The sequence below is a fragment of the Macaca mulatta genome, chromosome 11, assembly GCF_049350105.2.
Source record: "Macaca mulatta isolate MMU2019108-1 chromosome 11, T2T-MMU8v2.0, whole genome shotgun sequence".
In the NCBI taxonomy this organism is placed as follows: domain Eukaryota; kingdom Metazoa; phylum Chordata; class Mammalia; order Primates; family Cercopithecidae; genus Macaca; species Macaca mulatta.
In genome coordinates this window covers 109401120-109420567 of record NC_133416.1, presented here as the reverse complement: position 1 = coordinate 109420567, position 19448 = coordinate 109401120, and the positions used below count along the sequence as shown (strand labels likewise).

At 36.7% G+C, this 19448-nt stretch overlaps 1 protein-coding gene across 5 annotated transcripts in view; it reads left to right on the top strand.

The window, feature by feature from the left end:
- Positions 1-19448, top strand: part of NUP37 (nucleoporin 37) — a 59414-nt gene that overhangs the window by 15983 nt on the left and 23983 nt on the right. For all 5 annotated transcript variants that reach the window (XM_077952485.1, XM_077952483.1, XM_015152529.3 and 2 more), the window contains 2 exons: positions 12077-12149; positions 14017-14111. In XM_077952485.1, the coding sequence (XP_077808611.1) occupies positions 12077-12149; positions 14017-14111 (168 nt within the window). The remainder of the gene's footprint in view (positions 1-12076; positions 12150-14016; positions 14112-19448) is intronic.

Below are 19448 nucleotides of genomic sequence, written 5' to 3'. Positions count from 1 at the left end.
ACCTGAACCAGTTAACATATCAAAATCCCAACCGTTTCCTGCCTGTTGATTTCTTTTAGCTGTATCTCTACAATTTTCAAAGAACTCTGACTTCCAAATTAAGTGGTCTCCCCCAGAAAGAACTGCCCTGACTAAGGTATTCCAGTCTGTAGGAGTGAGCCAATTCTCAGCTACAGATTCCACTATAGCAAGAGTATATGGAGCAGTAGCCCCATACTGAGAGGCAGCAGTCTTTAACTCTTTTATAATAGTAAAATCAAATCCAGTATGATGCCTCCAAGCCTGTCCCTGTTCATCTATGGTTTCCGTGACCGGAAAAACGTCTTTGGGGGAGGAGTCTTCTCTATGTCGGCTAGCAACTAACCCCCCTCTTGGAACATGTTGTCCAGGCCGCTGAAGTGGGCGCAAGGAACCCTCCATAGCGTCTGAGTTAGGTATTTTTTCATTTCCTGTTTTTAGCTTTTGGAGCCTAATTATCAATGATTGATGTAACTCTTCAAGTTTAATCTGTTCTTCTAGTTGAGCAATTTTTTGCTTTAATTCTTCTTTGGGATCTATTGCTGCCATAACAATGGGCGCAGAAGCCTCATTATGTGTCTTATTATATGGGAGTGGGTATGAAGTAAAGGGAGGCAAATCAGGGTTGTGATATTTAGCCGCCTCTTCCTCTAAATCATCCCAATTTATATCCAATTGATTAGGCTTATTAATTTCCTCCTCCTTTTGAAGCATCTGTAAAATTGGGTATTTTTTTGGTTTGTTTTCATGTGGTATTTCTTTATCTGTTACAGAAGGAGACTTAATTTCCTCATGATCACTTTCGAGGGAAATGAGATCTTCCTCCGTATCTTGCGGAGGCTTCGTGAGGTTAGAGCCGGAGCTAACCTTTAAAATATGCTCTGTCTGAGCGACCGCAGCCATGACTTGCGGATCGGCCTCCTTCTTATCTATTAAATCTCTAATGAGGTTCCAATAAGAGAAGGCGGTTACAGGAATTTTTTCTGGCCCAAAAGTATTATAATAGTCCTGCAAACAATCCCCTACTCTACGCCATCTTTTAATATCAATAGTTCCTTCCTGTGGGAACCAAGGGCAAGTGTCTTTTACAAAATCAAAAAATTTAAACAAATCATTACCTTTAACCTTTACTCCTCGTATCTTTAAAGCCTCTTTTAATTGTCCTACATATATTTGATGTTGGCTTAATTCTTGTCCCATTTTGGACGCGTCACTTACCTTCGATCCTGACGCGGCAGGTTCCCACGGTGATCGGGAGAGTTTGACTCCTTTTGTCTTCGTTAGCGGTCAACCGTCCTTTGGCGTCCTCTTCCTCACGGAGTCCCTCGTTTCCAGGTCCCTGTTCGGGCGCCACGTATCCCGGCCCACGGGATAGTCAGAGCAGGCCCTGGAGGAGGGGGTGGGAATTTGGGGAACAAGAGACACGAGAAATGGAGACAAGACAGTGCTCTGATCAAGTCTCGTTTAATGGCGGTAATGCACTGCCTTATATACACTTGGAAGGGAAGGGGTTGGGCTAAGGCGGAAATGATCTCATTGCCGAGGGCGTGGCCAGGTTAGTTTCGGTTTCTCCGGTCGGACGTCATATTGCGCTTGCACTATTAAGTAACAATTTTCCCGGGCGTGGGAAAAGTGAGTGAAGAAGAAGCAGGAAGAGCGCCATCTTTAATGAGGTATTAGTACAGGGGAAAAAAGGCAAAGATAGGGAGAAGGTGTGGGGTGGAAATGAATATAGCTCAGGCATTTAATCCTCAATTATTATTCGCTATGGCCGGGGCGTGCAGCTCCGGACAGGTAGTTATATGATTTAATTTATCTTAGGAATAGAATTGCTGAGTCACAGGGTAGATGTATGTTTAACATTTTAAGAAAGTGCCTGTTTCTAAAGTGGCTCTACCATTTTGTCTTTTCCCCAATAATCTAAGGGTGGTCTTCCTACTCTCCAACACTCATTCATTCATTTTGAGATAAGGTCTGGCTCTATTGCCCAGGCTGGAGTACAGTGGCACCATCTCCACTCACTGCAGTCTCTACCTCCGAGGCTCAAACCATCTTCCCACCTCAGCCTCCTCCTGAGTAGCTGGGACTATAGGCGCCCATCATCATGCCTGGCTAATTTTGGTATTTTTTGTAGGGACAGGGATTTGCCTGTCCCTACAAACTGTTGCCCAGGCTGGCCTCAAACTCCTGAGCTCCGGCAATCCACTTGCCTCAGCCTCCCAAAGTGCTGTTATGACAGCATCAGCCACCATACCTGGCCTATTCTCCAATATTTACTATTGTAAATCTTTTTTTTTTTTAATACAGGGTCTCACTCTGTCACCCAGGCTGACAGCCAGACCCGTGATCACAGCTCACTGCAGCCTCAACCTCCCTTGGCTCAGCCTCAACCCTCCCTCTTACCTCAGCCTCCCAAGTAGCTGGAACTACAGGCATGCACCACCACTCCCAGCTAAGTTTTTGTATTTTTTGCAGTGATGGGGTTTTGCCATGTTGCCCAGTCTGGTCTCGAGCATCCAGGCTCAAGCAGTTTACCCACCTTGACCTCCCAAAGTGTTAGGATTACAGGCATGAGCCACTGTGCCCAGCCTGTCTTTTTAATTTTGGCCATTCTAGTTGATGCCACAATGACATTTCCGTGATGACTGATGATGCTGACTCTTTTTTGGCATATTCGTTTCTTCTATTAGAAATCATTGTGTGATTTCTTATAGGTTGTGAAGATGTTGCATGTTTTTTCCTAGAAGCCTGTACCGATATTTAGCTAACTTAGTTTTGAATAATCTACACAATAGCATTTGTCAGCATACGTAATGTCATTGCCAGCAGCTGGTGTGCTGTTAGTTTCCTTTTATATTAAAAGAAAGTGGTAACAATATCTAGACCTAAACAAGAACAAGTCTCTGATTCTTTACATCTTGAAAGCTGTGGAAACAGTCTTTTTCCCTTGGTTTTAAGTTTTGTGATACTTTAATCTAGATATTCAGCTGTTGTATTCTATACTCTCCTTGTTGCTTGGTACTTGTTTTCCTGTCCTCTTTTTAGTGAATTTGCTGTGTTTCATCATTTCTGGTTGGTGTTTTTGTTTGGTTGGTTTTTTCTTATTTTTTGGTAAACTGTCTCAAGTCCTTTTTGGAACTGTACAAATATCAGTAACAAATTCGAAAAGCATTAGCAGGCCATTAATTTTTGACTATTTTTAGAGCAAGATGACAGCACAATCTTGTTTTCAAATAAATTATTATTATAAAATAATAAATGCTTAATAGATAAAAGAAAACACAGAAAATAAAAAGGAGAAGAATGCCACCTGTACTCCCAATACCCTTTTCATTTTTGTACATAATTGTACATAATTGTGATTATACTAGAGTAACTCTCTATACTTTTTTTACTTTACTTTTTTATAGTATTCTAAAATAAATAGTAGTCTGTCACCATGACGAAGGTATAACTCAGCATCTCTCTTATCATCATTAATTTTTATCTTACATTTAGAAACCCTTTATGATGACTTATCATTAGCATGTAGTTGCCTTAAATTCTCTTTCTCCCGTGCCTTTCTACTCTTTCCATCACTACTTGCTTTTCTTTTACAGTGGCCAGAGAATTCATTGTTCATCTTATTTCAGTTCTCTGAGATTTTCTGGTTCAGTTAAAGAAGGACTTAAATATCCCTAAAACAGCAAGGATTCAAAGAAAAGTGGAGCAACACAAGGCTGGCCATAAAGTTTTCTGGGTTTGTTTGTTTGGTTTTATTTAGATCCTAATAAGATTATTAATTTTCTTTTTAAGTAAGTATTCTTTGATTACTGTAACTCCTTTGTTTGCTGACATTTTTACTGAACCTGGCCTCATTTTGCTATTAATACCTCTTTACAAACCCTCTTAGTTGGGATATTTCTTTTAACAACTTCCAAAATAGCTTTTATCTGTTTTAGAGGTGACATTTTGAACAAAGTTTTGTTATAACTGAGGAAATCTACTGAAGGAGACCCTCAACATGAGTGATACTATTGTGGCAAATTTGTGTAGAGTTTCCTATGAGCAAAGAAATAATGAATTCCCAAAATATTAATGGGACAAATTCAAAGGAGAAGAATTAGGTAGAATAAGCTTTGTTTTACAGTTTTTTTCTTACCCTTTATTTGCATGTATAAAATATAGCATACATGCTTAAACATACATATAGTATGTATTAGGGTTCTCTAGAGGGACAGAATGAATAGGATAGGTGTATATATGAAGGAGAGTTTACTAAGGAGTATTGACTCACATGATCACAAGATGAAGTCCCATAATAAGGCATCTGCAAGCTGAGGAGCAAGGCAGCCAGTCGGAGTCCCAAAACCTCACAAGTAGGAAGGCCAACAGTGCAGCCTTCAGTCTGTGGCCTAAGGCCCAAGAGCCCCTGACAAACCACTGGTGTAAGCCTACGAGTCCAGAAGCTGAAGAACTTGAGTCTAATATTCGAGGGCAGGAAGCATCCAACACAGGAGAAAGATGAAGGCTGGAAGACTTAGCAAGTTAGCTCCTTCCCCCTCCATCTGTCTGTTTTTTCTAGTTGTGCTGGCAGCCAATTGGATCGTGCCCACCCACATTGTGGGTGTGTCTTTCTGAGGGTGGGTCTTCCCCTCCCACTCCACTGACTCAAATGTTAATCTCTTCTGACAACACCCAGAAACACCCGAATACACCCAGAATCAGTACTTTGTATCTTTCAATCCAATCAAGTTGACACTTAATATTAACCAGCACAGAGTATGTATGTGCATTGTAACATGTTTATTATAAACACTCACGTAATCATCACAGAGGTCAAGAGATAGGACATTGCTAGCACTTGACGTTGCCAGTGTGCCCTTCTCCAATCAACCTTCTTCTTTCCCCTTAAAGGCTATCAGTTTCATGTTTTTTTTTGTTTTGTTTTGTTTTGTTTTTTTTTGAGACGGAATCTTGCTCTGTGCCCCAGGCTGGAGTGCAGTAGCGCGATCTCGGCTCATTGCAAGCTCCGCCCCCCTGGGTTCCCGCCATTCTCCTGCCTCAGCCTCCCGAGTAGCTGGGACTACAGGCGCCCACCACCTCGCCCGGCTAATTTTCTTGTATTTTTAGTAGAGACGGGGTTTCACCGTGTTAGCCAGGATGGTCTCGATCTCCTGACCTCGTGATCCACCCGTCTCGGCCTCCCAAAGTGCTGGGATTACAGGCTTGAGCCACCGAGCCTGGCCCAGTTTCATGTTTATTAGGATAATTATCTCCTTGCTTTTTTGTAGTTTTATCAGTTACTGCTGCATCCCTGAGCAATATAGCTTAATTTTGCCTGCTTATGAACTTTCTTATGAATAGAATAATACTATATGTATTTTTTTTGTCCTGCTTTGTTCACTTCACATTATATATATGAGATTCATCCATGTTTCTACTTGTAGATCTAATTATTTATTACTATGTAGTATTTCGTTGTGAGTCTATGACAGTTTATGCATTCTATTAATACTATATTTCCAGTTTGGGGTTCTGAATATGCTGTTTGACTATTACTGTGCATATATATCATAATGTACATGTGCACATTTTTTTTTTGAGACAGAGTCTACCATTAACATACTTGAAACATACTTTTCCCCTAACAGCTGACACATATTTCTTCAGTGTTTCTTAGGCCTTTTCTTTCTCCTCCTTTTCCCCTTTTTTTTCCTTGTCTTGTCCACTTGTAAAAGGTGTGAAGAATGATTGGGGAGATGGACTGACAGGTCAACCAAAGGGAAGCTGACTAGCCTAGATAGGGGAATTTGAACTAAAGTGGGCAAAATTCTGATATCAAAACTTGGGCATTAGCAACCTGTCATTCCATGTGTATGCCAAATGCAGCATAGGAGGGGATTTTTTTTTTTAACGTGTTGCCATTGTTACCAAAACACAAGGGATTGGTCTAGGCCCTGTTGCATACCACACAGAAAGCCAGTGACTAAGACAACGAGTATTGCAAGGGAAGAAGGCTTTATTCAGGTGCTGCAGCTGAGGAGATGGGAGATAAGTCTCAAATCCATCTCACTAACCCACTAAAATTAGGGATTTATACAGCAGGGAAGAAATGTAACTACATGTAGAAAGACAGGACTTCTAGGATGTAAGGAACCAATCATGACAAATGAGGGGTCTGGTGTCTCATTGTCCAGATGCAATGATCTGGTAAGTTTCAGTTCCTTTATACTATCTGGGAGGCCTGAAGGTCAGTTTCCTGAGAAAGGAACTCAGAGAAGACAAATAAAAGTTTCAGGCTTTAAGAACAGGAGAGTCAATCTCTGTAATTATCCCCAAACCGTAAACATTAGTTCTGTGGGGAAGTTGGGCCAGTTTCACCATCAGGACCACAAAGTGGACCTGATTGGGTTTTGGCTCTCCCTGGTTTTTTTTTGCTTTTTGCCAGACCTGTTATGTCCCAAATCAAAGCACCTATTTTTATAATGCGTTGTTAATTAAACATAGGTATTCGTTAGGTTAAGTGACAGTAATGATAAGCGTGTACATTTGCATTTTAAAATGAGATTGATAGAGTGCTTTCATTTATTAATACAAAGGGCATTAGAAGTAAACTAATCCAGTCTCCTTTACTTTATTGAGGAGGAAACTGAGCCCTGAGTAGTTAAATGCCATCTTCAAGTTGCATAGCTAAAAAGTAGTAGAGCCACTACCAGGCTGACATGGTTAATCAAATGAAAATCTTGTTAAAATATGGCAGATTTTTAGGGGATAACTTGATACTCAACATCTGTTAAGCAATTTAATGAAACAGTCATATATTTGTATACGATTTATGAGGGTATATTTATTTCCCACTGTTGCCATAAGAAATCACCACAAGCATGATAACTTAAAACAACAACAGAAATTTATTATCACAGTTCTGGAGGCACATGTTCAAAATCACATTATCAGTGGGGTTGGTTTATTAGGCTCTAAGGGAGAATTCATTCCATGCCTGTTTTCTAGATTCTGTTGGTGACCAGGAGTCCTTGACTTTCTTTGCCTTGTTGATGCATCACTTCAATCTCTTACCCTTCATACCTCCTTCTCCTCTGTGTTTATCCTTTTTTGTGTTTCATTCATTGTTAAATTTAGGGCCCACCCTAGATCCAGGATGATCATCTCAGTATCCTTTAATTTAATCATGTTTGCAAAACCCTATTTTCAAATAAAGCAGCACTTATAGTTACCAGGGGTTAGCAGATAGACTTATCTTTTTGAGGACACTTTTTTGTTTTGTTTTGTTTTGTTTTGTTTTGTTTTTGAGAGGGAGCCTCGCTCTGTCACCCAGGCTGGAGTGCATTGGCGTGATCTCGGCTCACTGCAACCTCAGCCTCCCAAGTTCAAGTGATTCTCCTGCCTCAGCCTCCAGAGTAGCTGGGATTACAGGTGCACATCACCATGCCCAGCTAATTTTTGTATTTTTAGTAGAGATGTGATTTCGCCATGTTGACCAGGCTGGTCTCAAACTGACCTCAAGTGATCCGCCCCCCTCGGCCACCTGAAGTGCTAGGATTACAGGCGGGAGCCACTGTGCCCAGCCTGAGGGCACTTTTTAACCTGCTAAAGATAATATGGAATTCTTGCTGTTCAGACAGAGTTTCGCTCCTGTCACCCAGACTGGAGTGCAATGGTGTGATCTTGGCTCACTACAACCTCCGCCTCCCAGGCTCAAGAGATTTTCCTACCTCAGTCTCCCAAGTGGCTGGGACTGCAGGCACACGCCACTGCACCCGGCTAATTGTTTTTTGTTTGTTTGTTTTGTAGAGATGTGGTTTTGCCAGGTTACCCAGGCTGGTCTGGAACGCCTGGCTCAACTAGTCTGCCCACTTTGGCCTCCCAAAGTGCTGGGATTACAGGCATAAGCCACTGCACCCGACCATGGCATTCTTGTGCCATATATAAATATATAGAGGTGCAAAATAAACTGTATGCTAATGTAGTGCATGGTATCCCCTTTCGTAAGAACCCTCACTAGACAACCAAGGAAGCCAAAGACTGAAAACTACAAAACATTGCAGAAAGAAATGAAAGATACAAATAAATAGAAAGAAAGCCTGTGTTCATGGATTGAAAGATTTCGTAGTATTAAAGTGTCTATGCTACCCAAAGCTCTACAGAGTCAATGAAGTCCTTATCAATCTCTGTGGCATTTTACAGAAACAGAAAAACCATCCTAAAATTCAAATGGAATCTCAAAGGACCCCAAATGACCAAAACAATCTTGAGAAAGCTGAAGGTCGCACACTTCTTTATTTCAAATCGTATTACAATGCTATACAGTAATCAAAACAGTATGGTACTGGCATAAAGATAAATATGTAGACCAATGGAACAAAGTGGAAAACTTAGGAAAAATACCTTCACATAGCCATCAAATGATCTTTGACAAAGGTTCCAAGACTACACAATGGGGAAAAGGATAGTCTCTTCAATAAATGGTGTTGAATAAACTGAGTATCATGCAGAATGATAAAATTGGACCTTACACAAATGAGCTCGAAATGGGACCTAAACCTAAGACCTGAAACTGTAAAACTCCTAAAAGAAAAGATCTGGAAAAAGCTGTATGACACTAGATTTGGCAGTTATTTCTTAGTTTTGATAACAAAAGTACAAGCAATAAAAGCAAAAATAGACAAATGAGACTAAATCAAACTTTAAAACGAGTACATGGCAAGAAAAGTCAACAGAGTCAAAAGGCAACCCACAGAATGGGGGAGAATATTTGCAAGCCATATACCTAACAAGGGGTTAATATCCAGAATGTATACAAAAAACTTCCACAACTCAACCACAACAAAATAAATGATCCCATTTAAAAATGATTCAAAAAGACTTAAATAAACATTTCTCCAAAGAAGGTATATGAATGGCCAACAGGCATATGAAAAGATGTTTGACATCACTAATCATTAAAGAAATACAAATCAAAACCACATGAGAGGTTACCTCACATGTTAGGATTGCCACTACCAAAAAAGCAGAAAATAACAAATGCTGACCCAGGAAGTAGAGAAATTGGAACTCTTCTGTACTGTTGGTCAGTATGTAGCAATGGTGCAGCTGCTATGAAAAACATTCCAAAGGTTCCTCAGAAAATTAAAAATAGAATTACCTAATTGCTCTGGCTAGACTTCCAGTATTATTTTGAATATAAGTGGCAAAAATGGACGTCCTTGTTCCTAATCTTAAAAGAGAGACCACCATCTTTTCACCATTAAGAATGATGTTACTTGTGGGCTTGTCACAGGTGGCCTTTATTGTGATGCAGAATATTTTGTCTATACCTAATTTGTTGAGTTTTTATCAAGAAATAATGTTGTCTTTAGTCAAATTCTTTTTCTGCATCTGTTGAGATGATGTGGTTTTTGTCTTTCATTCTGTTAATAAAGTGAACCACATATATTTATTTGCGTATGTTGAACATCGTTGCATCCCAGGGATAAGTCCCACTTGATCATGGTGAATAATCTTTTTAATGTACTCTTGATTACAGTTTGCTAGTATTTTGCCAACATAGTACTTGAAGTCCTAGCCAGAGCAATTAGATATGAAAAAGAATTAAAAGACATCCAAATAGGAAAGGAAGAAGTTAAATTATCTGTTTCCTGATGCATGATCTTATATACTGAAAAGCTAAAGACTCCACCAAAAAACTGTTAGAACTGATTAATGAGTTCAGTAAAGTTGCATGATACAAATCAACATTCAAAAATCGGTAACCTTTCTAATATACTAACAATGAACTATCTGAAAAAGAAATTAAGGTAATATGATTTACAAAAGCATCAAAATATCTTAGGAATAAATTTAACTGAGGAGGTAAAAGATCTGTACACAGAAATGATAAAACATTGATGAAAGACATTGAACTTGGCACAAATAATTGGAAACATATCCTGTGTTCATGGATTGGATGAATTAATATTGTTAAAATGTTCTTACTCCTCAAAGCAATCCACAGATTCAATGCAGTGCCTACCTATCAAAACTCCAATGTCATTCTTTACAGAAATAGAAAAATCAATTTAAAAATTTATATGAAATCATAAAACACCCCAGATAGCCAAAACAATTTTGAGCACAAAAGAACAAACCCGTAGGCATCACACTACCTGATTTCAAAATATATTGCAAAGCTGTGGTATTCAAGACAGCATGGTACTAACACAAAAAGAAATACCTCAACCAATAGAATAGGATAGAGAGCCCAGAAATAAATTCATGCATTTATGGTCAATCAATTTTTTACAAAGATGCCAAGAACATACAATGAAGAAAGTACAGTGTCTTCAATGAATGTTGTTGCAAAAAATGGTATATACACATGCAGAAGAATGAAACTAAACCGTTATCTCACCCCATGTGCAGAATCAACTGAAATTGGATTAAAGACTTAAACCTAAGACCTTAAACTGTAAAATGGCTAGGAGAAAATAGAAAAAGGCTTCACAAGATTAATCTCCACAACAGTGAATTTTTTGGATCTGACCCTAAAAGTACAGGAAACAAAAGCAAAACTAGGCAAGTGGAATTGTATTAAACTAAAGAGCTGCACAGCAAAGAAAACAACAGAGTGAAGATGCAACCTACAGATAGTAAGAAAATATTTGCAAATCATACATCTTGATAAGGGGCTAATATCAACAATATGTAAGGAACTCAAATTACTCAATAACAAGAAAACAGTTATATTTAAAAATGGGCAAAGAACCTGAGTAGATATTTCTTGAAAGAAGACATGCTTTATTCCACTACCACTTTAATTTTACCTCTGAGAAGACCTTGGACAAAGAATCATTCCCTGGTGGCTTTGATCTGTTTTCTCTAACAACTCTTGACAAATTACTGGAAAGGGGTGTAGTAGCAAAGGTCTACCAACACATCAGGGTCTGTGGATTAAGAGCCTTTAGTTAAGAAAAAAATGGCTCACTGTAGTCAAACTAAAGAATGAATTTAGATCTGTGTATGATACTCTTTTTACCAAAGAATTGAAAATAAACTTTTGTTTTTCAGTATATAATTTGTATTTTTTTCTCAGCCATTGTCTCACATCCTGCGAATCTAGAAAATTTAGGATTAAAGGTAAACTAGTTTAAAAAGTGGTTATTGGCCGGGCGCAGTGGCTCATGCCTGTAATCCCAGCAGTTTGGGAGGCCGAGGTGGGTGGATCACCTGAGGTTAGGAGTTTGAGACCAGCCTGGCCAACATGGTGAAACCCTGTCTCTACTAAAAATACAAAAATTAGCCATGTGTGGTGGAGGGCGCCTGTAATCCCAGCTACTTGGGAGGCTGAGGCAGGAGAATCTTTTGAACCTGGGAGGTGGAAGCTACAGTGAGCTGAGATCATACCACTGCACTCTAGCCTGGGTGACAAAGCAAGACTGTCTCAAAAAAAAGAAAAAAAAAAGGAGAGTTTGCTGCTTAGGTTTTGTTTTTTAATTTAATAATCCATTGATTACTGAAAAACATGTTTTAAATGTTTAAAGTATAAATAATACTCCAGCCTTTAGTAGGTATAAATGTATCAGCTTTTATAGTTATAAAAATAGTATCTTACTTCATTGATTTATTTGGAGGAATAGAAAAAACTAAGGATTATGGATAACAGAAGAGGGCAAAGACTAAAGTAGATGTATAACAATATTTTTAATATCTCTTGTTGACCTGGCTAAAATGAAGATACTTTTTAAAATCCATCCTTTTTTGCTTTTAAGAAAACATTTAAAATTAAATTCAAGTGCTGATTTAGTGTAAAATTCTATACTTTTATTATTGAAAAAGCAAATCCAGAATAGACTAACCTTTTGTATGTTCTCAAAATAAAATAATATGACTCCTACTTTCTGTGATGGCTGTATAATACTTTTTACAATAAAGCCACAACAGTCTTCTTTCCCCCTCCATAAAAAGCATGATTATGAGTTATGATAAAAGCTTCAGTGACCTGGAGGGAAGAATGGGGGAAGGGGAGACTTTTCACTTACAAAGGCTGAAAATTGGTATATTTTTGTTTTTTTGCTTCCAGATTTTGTACTTCAGCTGCTGATATGAAAATTAGATTATTTACTTCAGATCTTCAAGATAAAAATGAATATAAGGTATGTTGACAACTGTCTACATCTTTAGAGTTTATTTTAAAACGTGTTTGTTTTTTGCTTTTTTAATTGGATTTATTCCAATTTAAAATGGCTTTTTATGGTCATCATTAAAGTATATAATTTAGGGTCTCATTTACTCTACTATAGGTTATAATAACTCGCTTACTATATTACTAAGAACTAGGTTCTTAATAATGACTATAAATCTGATATCTCTTATTGAAATATTAGGTAGGAACAACAAATAAGAAAGAATTAGAAATTTACAGTTGGATATAGTAGGAGTATGATAGACATGACCATTCATAGAGTAAGAGTTGAACTTCATGGGAACAAATGATCAGTACAGCATAGCACAGGCAGGATTCCAAAGTGGTTAAGAGCACAGACACAGAAGCCAGATTCCTTGCATTTAAACCCCAGTATTATTACTTAGTAATGGTGTGACCTTGGCTGAGTAACCTAATCTCTTTGTGCTAATATCCTTACCTGTAAAATGTGGGTAATCATAGCAGCTGCCTTATAGGATTATGAGCATTGACTGAGCAAATTCATATAAAACACTTAGAATAATGTTGGTACATAGTAAACGCCATATGTGTTTTCTGTTACTATAATAATAACCCTCAGATTGGGTTGAAATTGCATCATGTTTTCTTATAAGAATGGTATTGCCTTCTTGGCTTTCTAATAAGCCAAAATATGAATATTGTTATAAAACAAAGATAAATTATAAACTTTTCCAATCATTTAGAAAATAGTAAAAAAAAATATGCTATAAGCTATTTACAATGGGCTTAATGTACTGTATGGATTGGTTTATTTAAGGCTGTACCAGAAATAACCAAGTATATAAATGGCACATAAAATTTTGACTTATCCAAAGTTAATATGCTAGTTATAATACACATTAAACATTTACTGTTAATTTAGTTTGTCTTGTAGACTGTGACAGAAGCTTTGGAGAATGATTTGGAGGACCTGGGTTTGTTAAAGTTGTTCAGGAATGTTTGACCCAAATCCTTTTTTTCTTTTTTAATGTTACATTTCTACATAGTGAGCAGTACTATATAGAACTGCTTTAATAACCTCAGAACTGAGATCAAATTTGAGTTTTTGGAAAGAAGGAAAGGTAGAAAGAATGATAACCATTAAAGTAATTATCTGGCAGGTCTATTTAGCATTTCAACTATGAAGATTTAGACAGATTGAGCCTTACCTGCTCACACAGTCCTTCACTGTGCAACTTCTCATTTATTGCTTCTGTGTCGAGAAGATTTTTTGTGTTTGTGATGACTATGGGCTTATAACAACTAGCTGTCTTCACTGCTGGCAGTCACATTGAGCGTGTAAATGAAGTCATTAGATGGGGAAGTCCATCCTGTGTATGTTTGTTAAGTAGTAGTGAGTATGCAGAACAACAGATATAAGGTAAAAAGCCTAGAAGTACTCTACCTCAGTACCCTAAAAAGTTCCTAAAAGTACCCTAAAAAAGTACCCCTCAGTACCCTAAAAAGTACCCCTAAAAAGTTTTCTAGCTCTAATTTTTATTTAGGCTTTATATAATAAGTGAGAAAGGAGGTGATATGAGGACAGGTACAATAAAAATGCGTGTGTGTTTTTGTAAGAAATGCATACTAGAAAAGAAAGACTAAGCTAATAGTGTGTTGAATGATCAATTTCCTTCCAAGATAAACCTTCCAGAAAAGTGGGTGTATAAATCATGCTTTAAAAATAGCAGATTGCTTAAGAAATATTTATAGAAAAACATGAAGTGAAAGCTTTTAAGGCAGTGAAGCAAAAATATTATGTAGGAATATTGTAGGTTATTTTTCTGTTTTCTTACTAAGCTTTCTCTTTCTGTTAGGTTTTAGAGGGCCATACAGATTTCATTAATGGTTTGGTGTTTGATCCCAAAGAAGGCCAAGAAATTGCAAGTGTGAGTGACGATCACACCTGTAGGTATGTTGCTTATGTTATAACCACATTTTTAAATTGTCATTTTAATGAGAATTACATTTTTAAAATGAGAAAACAATGTGACTTTTATATAAATTCTACAGTGTTGTAAAAGAAGCATACCTTATTTGAACTGTTGGTATGGCACACACGAGTTTCAAAACCAGTGAGATGAGTCCTCATCGCCATTAATGAAAACTTCCCTTGCCTCCCATGTGTGTCTTTTATCTCTTATTTCAGATTTTCACATTTATGAATTCCAAATCTATATTGGGCTGAGCACAGTGCCACACGCCTATAATCCCAGCTCTTTGGGAGGCCAGGGTGGGCGGATCACCTGAGGTCAGGAGTTAACGACCAGCCTGACCAACATGGCGAAACTCCATTTCTACTAAACATACCAAAATCAGCCATGCATGGTAGTGCACACTTGTAATCCCAGCTACTCGGGGGGCTGAGACAAGAGAATCGCTTGGACCCGGGAGGCTGAGGTTGCAGTGAGCCAAGATTGTGCCACTGCACTCCAGCCTGGGTGACACAGCGATACACCATCTCAAAAAAAAAAAGCACACACACCCAAACATACATTGGATCAAATTATTCAATATTGGACAAGATGAGTAGGAGTAAAATGCAGTTGTCAAGTTACTTCACAGATGTTGTATAAGTTAGTGTGTAATAATGAACTATGACTCTCATCTGCTACATAAGACTGATGGAAAATTCAGTGTTTTGATAAAATCAGTAGTTTCTACGTAAGTTTTTTTTTAGATACAATACATTTAACTATTATGTTCTTCTACCTCACCCTCTAATTTAGAACAGATGAGGTAGCTATAACATTTTAATAGTGCCTAAAGCTGGAGAATTTTACAAGTAAAGAACAAGATGAAAAGGAAGAATAGCAGGTGGAAATAAGCTGAGAAGTCAGGAGTGGAATGAGTGCATCAGTCATTGGAAGGGTGTCAGTTGCTTCATTTGCTTTAACAATACTGAGGAAGAGAAAAACTGCTGCTCTGCTGTTTTGCATAATGTTTCATAAAACTCTGCCAAAATCCTTAGTATTTATTAGTACTTATGTACATATAAAACTATTAAATATGTATGAGTTCACATTAGAAGTAAAGCTGCTAGCTACTTTTTAAATTTTTAATCTTCTTAATATAGCTCATCTTTTTAAAGTGATAGAGTCATAGGCCATTATTCTTTATGTACTGTCTGCTAAAATTTTCATGTCAGAGATATGAAAGATTTACATGACATTAAGATTCTAGAGCCCCAGGTACTACAAAATCAAGTTTGTATAGTGACTTGAAGAGTAAATGGAATTGTTTTAAGGTAAAAATTCAATCACTGGAAATAAATAATGGCATTTCAGCCCTTTAAAACGTAAGACTGTCCTAATCACAAGCATTTGGAATAATGAAATCTGCAAAGGGGGAAAATGAGTGTCTCTGCAAGCCAAGGAATCGCCTCTGAATAGTGAGACCTAGGATCTCACTAGCCAGAGAGACCTAGGATCACACTCAGTATCTATGTTTTTGTTTGTTTGTTTTCTTATGACTCAGTTTTTTTTGTACACTAGCAAAATTATTTAAAAATTTAGGGGACTGACATAGGGTTGATAACTTTTTATTTTGTCAAATATAAGACTCTTACATTTACTGCCTTCTACCATTATCATTTTATAAAAGAAAGGACATTATTACTCTAAAAAGTAGGAAAGGCATAACTAAAGAGTAAGTCTTTTCATTTAAATAAATCTAATTTTTTAAAACCTCACTACGTTGCTCCTAAGTTTCTCATTTTGCCAGACTGTGGTTGTTGATATTAGTGTTCAACAAATATTTGCTTTCCTTTCACCCTCCCATGAAAGGAGATTTTCCCACCTGATTGGCCCTTCCTTTGTGAATTGTTTAGGCCAATGTAGCATTAACAGGTGTGACACAGCAGAAGCTTCAAATGTTTTGCCTGGCTTGACTTGACCTCCTGTGCTCTGTCATTTGCTATAAGATGAGCATGTCCTAGATAGCTACCAATCACAGAATGAGAAACACATGGAGCAGATATGGACCCATATGGCATTATGGAAACAGAGCTTCCCATAGACCCATGTGCAAGAAATTTATGCTTATTTTTGTAAACCACTGAGATTTTCGGGTTGATGCACATCAAAGTATTTTTAGATTTTACAGCTTAGTTCACCAACCAAAAATAAACAACTCTGATTGGTTATTAAAGCCAAACCTCTTAGGCCAAAACCTAAGCAATATAGGTAAGATTTTTAAAAAAAAACAGAACACATATAAAAACAAATTTAAAATGAGAAAGAGTAGATAATATCATACACTCTCATAGCAAGAAAAGAAGGAATTCTGAGAGGACATATGTGATAATGTAAGATTCTTATAATATCACTTATATATTCTTACATTATCACATATGTGACAAAAGAGATTATCATATGAGCAGTTCTACAACATGTATTCTGTACTGTAAAGAGCAGACTCAGTGCTTAAAAATTTTTTAAATAACCTTAATATTTTGATCTGTGCATATTTTCTGATGTTTGACTTTGACATTTCAAAGAAAGACACGATATTATAATCAGCTAGCAGAATTTTGCCCTAGGAACACTATTTTAAAACAATCTGTCACCTGAATAGGTTCATGAAATGTATGTGTTGTATTGAAAATTGCCAAATTATGAATCAAATAGAATAAAGAGTCATACTGTGAACCAAGGTACCTCTGATAATATAAAATGTTATTATGGAAGATGATAGATTACATTTTATCTAAGATTCCATCTAGTTTTACTGTTCTGTGATCTATGCAAGTTTATAAGAAAATTGAGTTCTCATTAAAGTCGGTCTTTATCAGTTCCAACACTGCCTTTCTAACAAACGTTTTATAATGCCTACCACACCTTTTTAAATGAAACTCACCGAAAATGTAGCCTTCCAAATATGTAAGTACAGAAAATTGTTATAGTCCCTTAATTTTATTATATGTTTCTATAAAAGGAAAACCAATAGAATAATAACGCATTGTGTATAAGCTCAGATACAACTACATATGAAGACATAGTGAGGTAGCTTTTGTTATTCTTTACAACGAATAAGACTGGATATCAGAAAAATTAGATAACACGAAAATGTAAGGCAGAGGCAAGGCAGTCAACTTGCACAGTTGCAAGGATTTATGAGTTGTGTAGAGTATAATGTAAATAGTGCCATCTGGAGTTCTACAGTGTCATAGCCCTGAGCAGATCTACAGTTGTAGGATAAAAGCTCATGTTAGTAGTAATAGAATGAAATTAAATCTCATAAGAGAAATAGGGAAATACAGGTAATCAAAATAGGAATAACATAGGAAGATAAATCATAGGATGTCAAGTTGGAAAAATAAGGGAAGACAATATTCTTGCAAATCAGCTAGTTTTTATATGTACAGTATCAAAGTAATTCACTGTTATGCCATGGAATGAAATAATTAATGAAGATTGCAGAAAATATCTCTTTTGAAATGTCCCTACTTTTTGGGATTTCTAAAGTTCACTCAGTCATTCAAAAGGCATATAAAATGACTAGCATCACTGGCTCTCATGTGCTAAATGTCTGTGGCACCCCAATAATCAGGACAACCAAAAATAGCCCCTTAGGTATTGGACCAACCCCTTGTTGAGGCTCATTGGTTTAGATAATAATATGTGACCAGGCACTATCCTGAGCATTTTTTATGAATTCACTCATTTAATCCTCAAACACCTTATAGGATAGGTTCTTTTAGTATTCCCCTTTTATAGCAGTCTGTCTCTTAAGTACTGAAGTATACTGTTTCTACTTTAAGATTCTCTAAGAGATTTTAGTCTTTTGGGGTTATTGAAAAAGCAAATGTTCCTATTACCTGTCCATTCTGATCAAAATCAAGCATTAGTTATAGCTTCATAAAATTGATAGAATTGTATTTAGAGTCATGTCTATAGAAGTGTTACCATCTTCTGCTGGTAAAGAACTTACCGTTTTTAAAGATACCTTTGACATCACACTCTAGTACCAATCCTTGAAATGAAGATGTTAGGTTCCTTCTTCATACCACATTAGCCCAGTTATTCAGATAAAGACGAGGAGAAAATGCAAGCTGCCACAGAGAGCTGCATGGTATCAGTGATGCCTAAGTAACAGAGGGTTTGACTGCTGCTGAGAAACAGACTTTTCTGGAGGGTAGGGAAAGCTATTCTGGAGTAGGTTACTTTAGACTTGCACTAATAAGGTATTTTGTGGATTCGGCCATGCTTTGCTGCTGTAGAGGACATCACACAGCTTAGAAGAATACTCTGCTTTCTTCTAAGAAGAATACTCTTCTTAGAAGAATGAAAATATATATATATTTTCATTTTTCTTACAGAAAAAGTAAGTATGTATATACTTTTCTTACAGAAAAAGTAAGTATATATATACTTTTCTTACAGGAAGTATATATATACACACACACTTACAGAAAAGTATATATCTTGATGAAGAAATATGTATCTTTATGAAAAAGGTGCCATTACTGAAACAGCAAGCGTCTGAGAGATGTGTTTAATAAAAGAAATTCCCAAGTAAAGCATGGAGTTTCTAGTCATTCAGTCTCATATTCTACACCATTTTCTTTATGATCCCTCATCATGTCTACCATATGCAAATGCACTCACATGCATATACATGTATATATAAAAATGTATATGTACACATATATACACACGTTGATGCAAATACTGATGCTTTATGTGTGTGTATATGCATATGCACAGAAAAATATAAATACTTATGTTCATAGTTATGACCTAGTGTCATTGAAAGAAGGCTAAAATTATTATGGTATTTGAGAGGTAAAGAAGTGCATATTCATTTAGAAAAAATTATTATCTCTTCCTGCGAAAGAATGTAAAAGTGTCATTTAAGTATTTAATGGGTTAAGCTTATTATTTTTTAAAACTCACTAATACAGAACATCTCATTCCCAGTCATTGCCAAATAACAGATGTTCTTGTATATTAGAAACAGTACCATTCTGTAAGAACAAGTCAGATCAACAAGTATTTATTAAACATATTTAGTATACCCAATATTTAGTACTTCGGGTGATACAAAAGAAATACAAGACCTAGCACTCACTGTAACTACAAAGGATATCAATCGTAAATCCCATCCCTCCTCCTCATCCCTCAATAATCTTTTAAAATATTAGATAAAAGTTTATGGTGAAAGAAAACTGATTTCTAGTAACCAGGGAATTTTTAGTTTAATAAAATATAGGTGTGCATATAATGTTCCATTCACTTTCTCTAAGCCA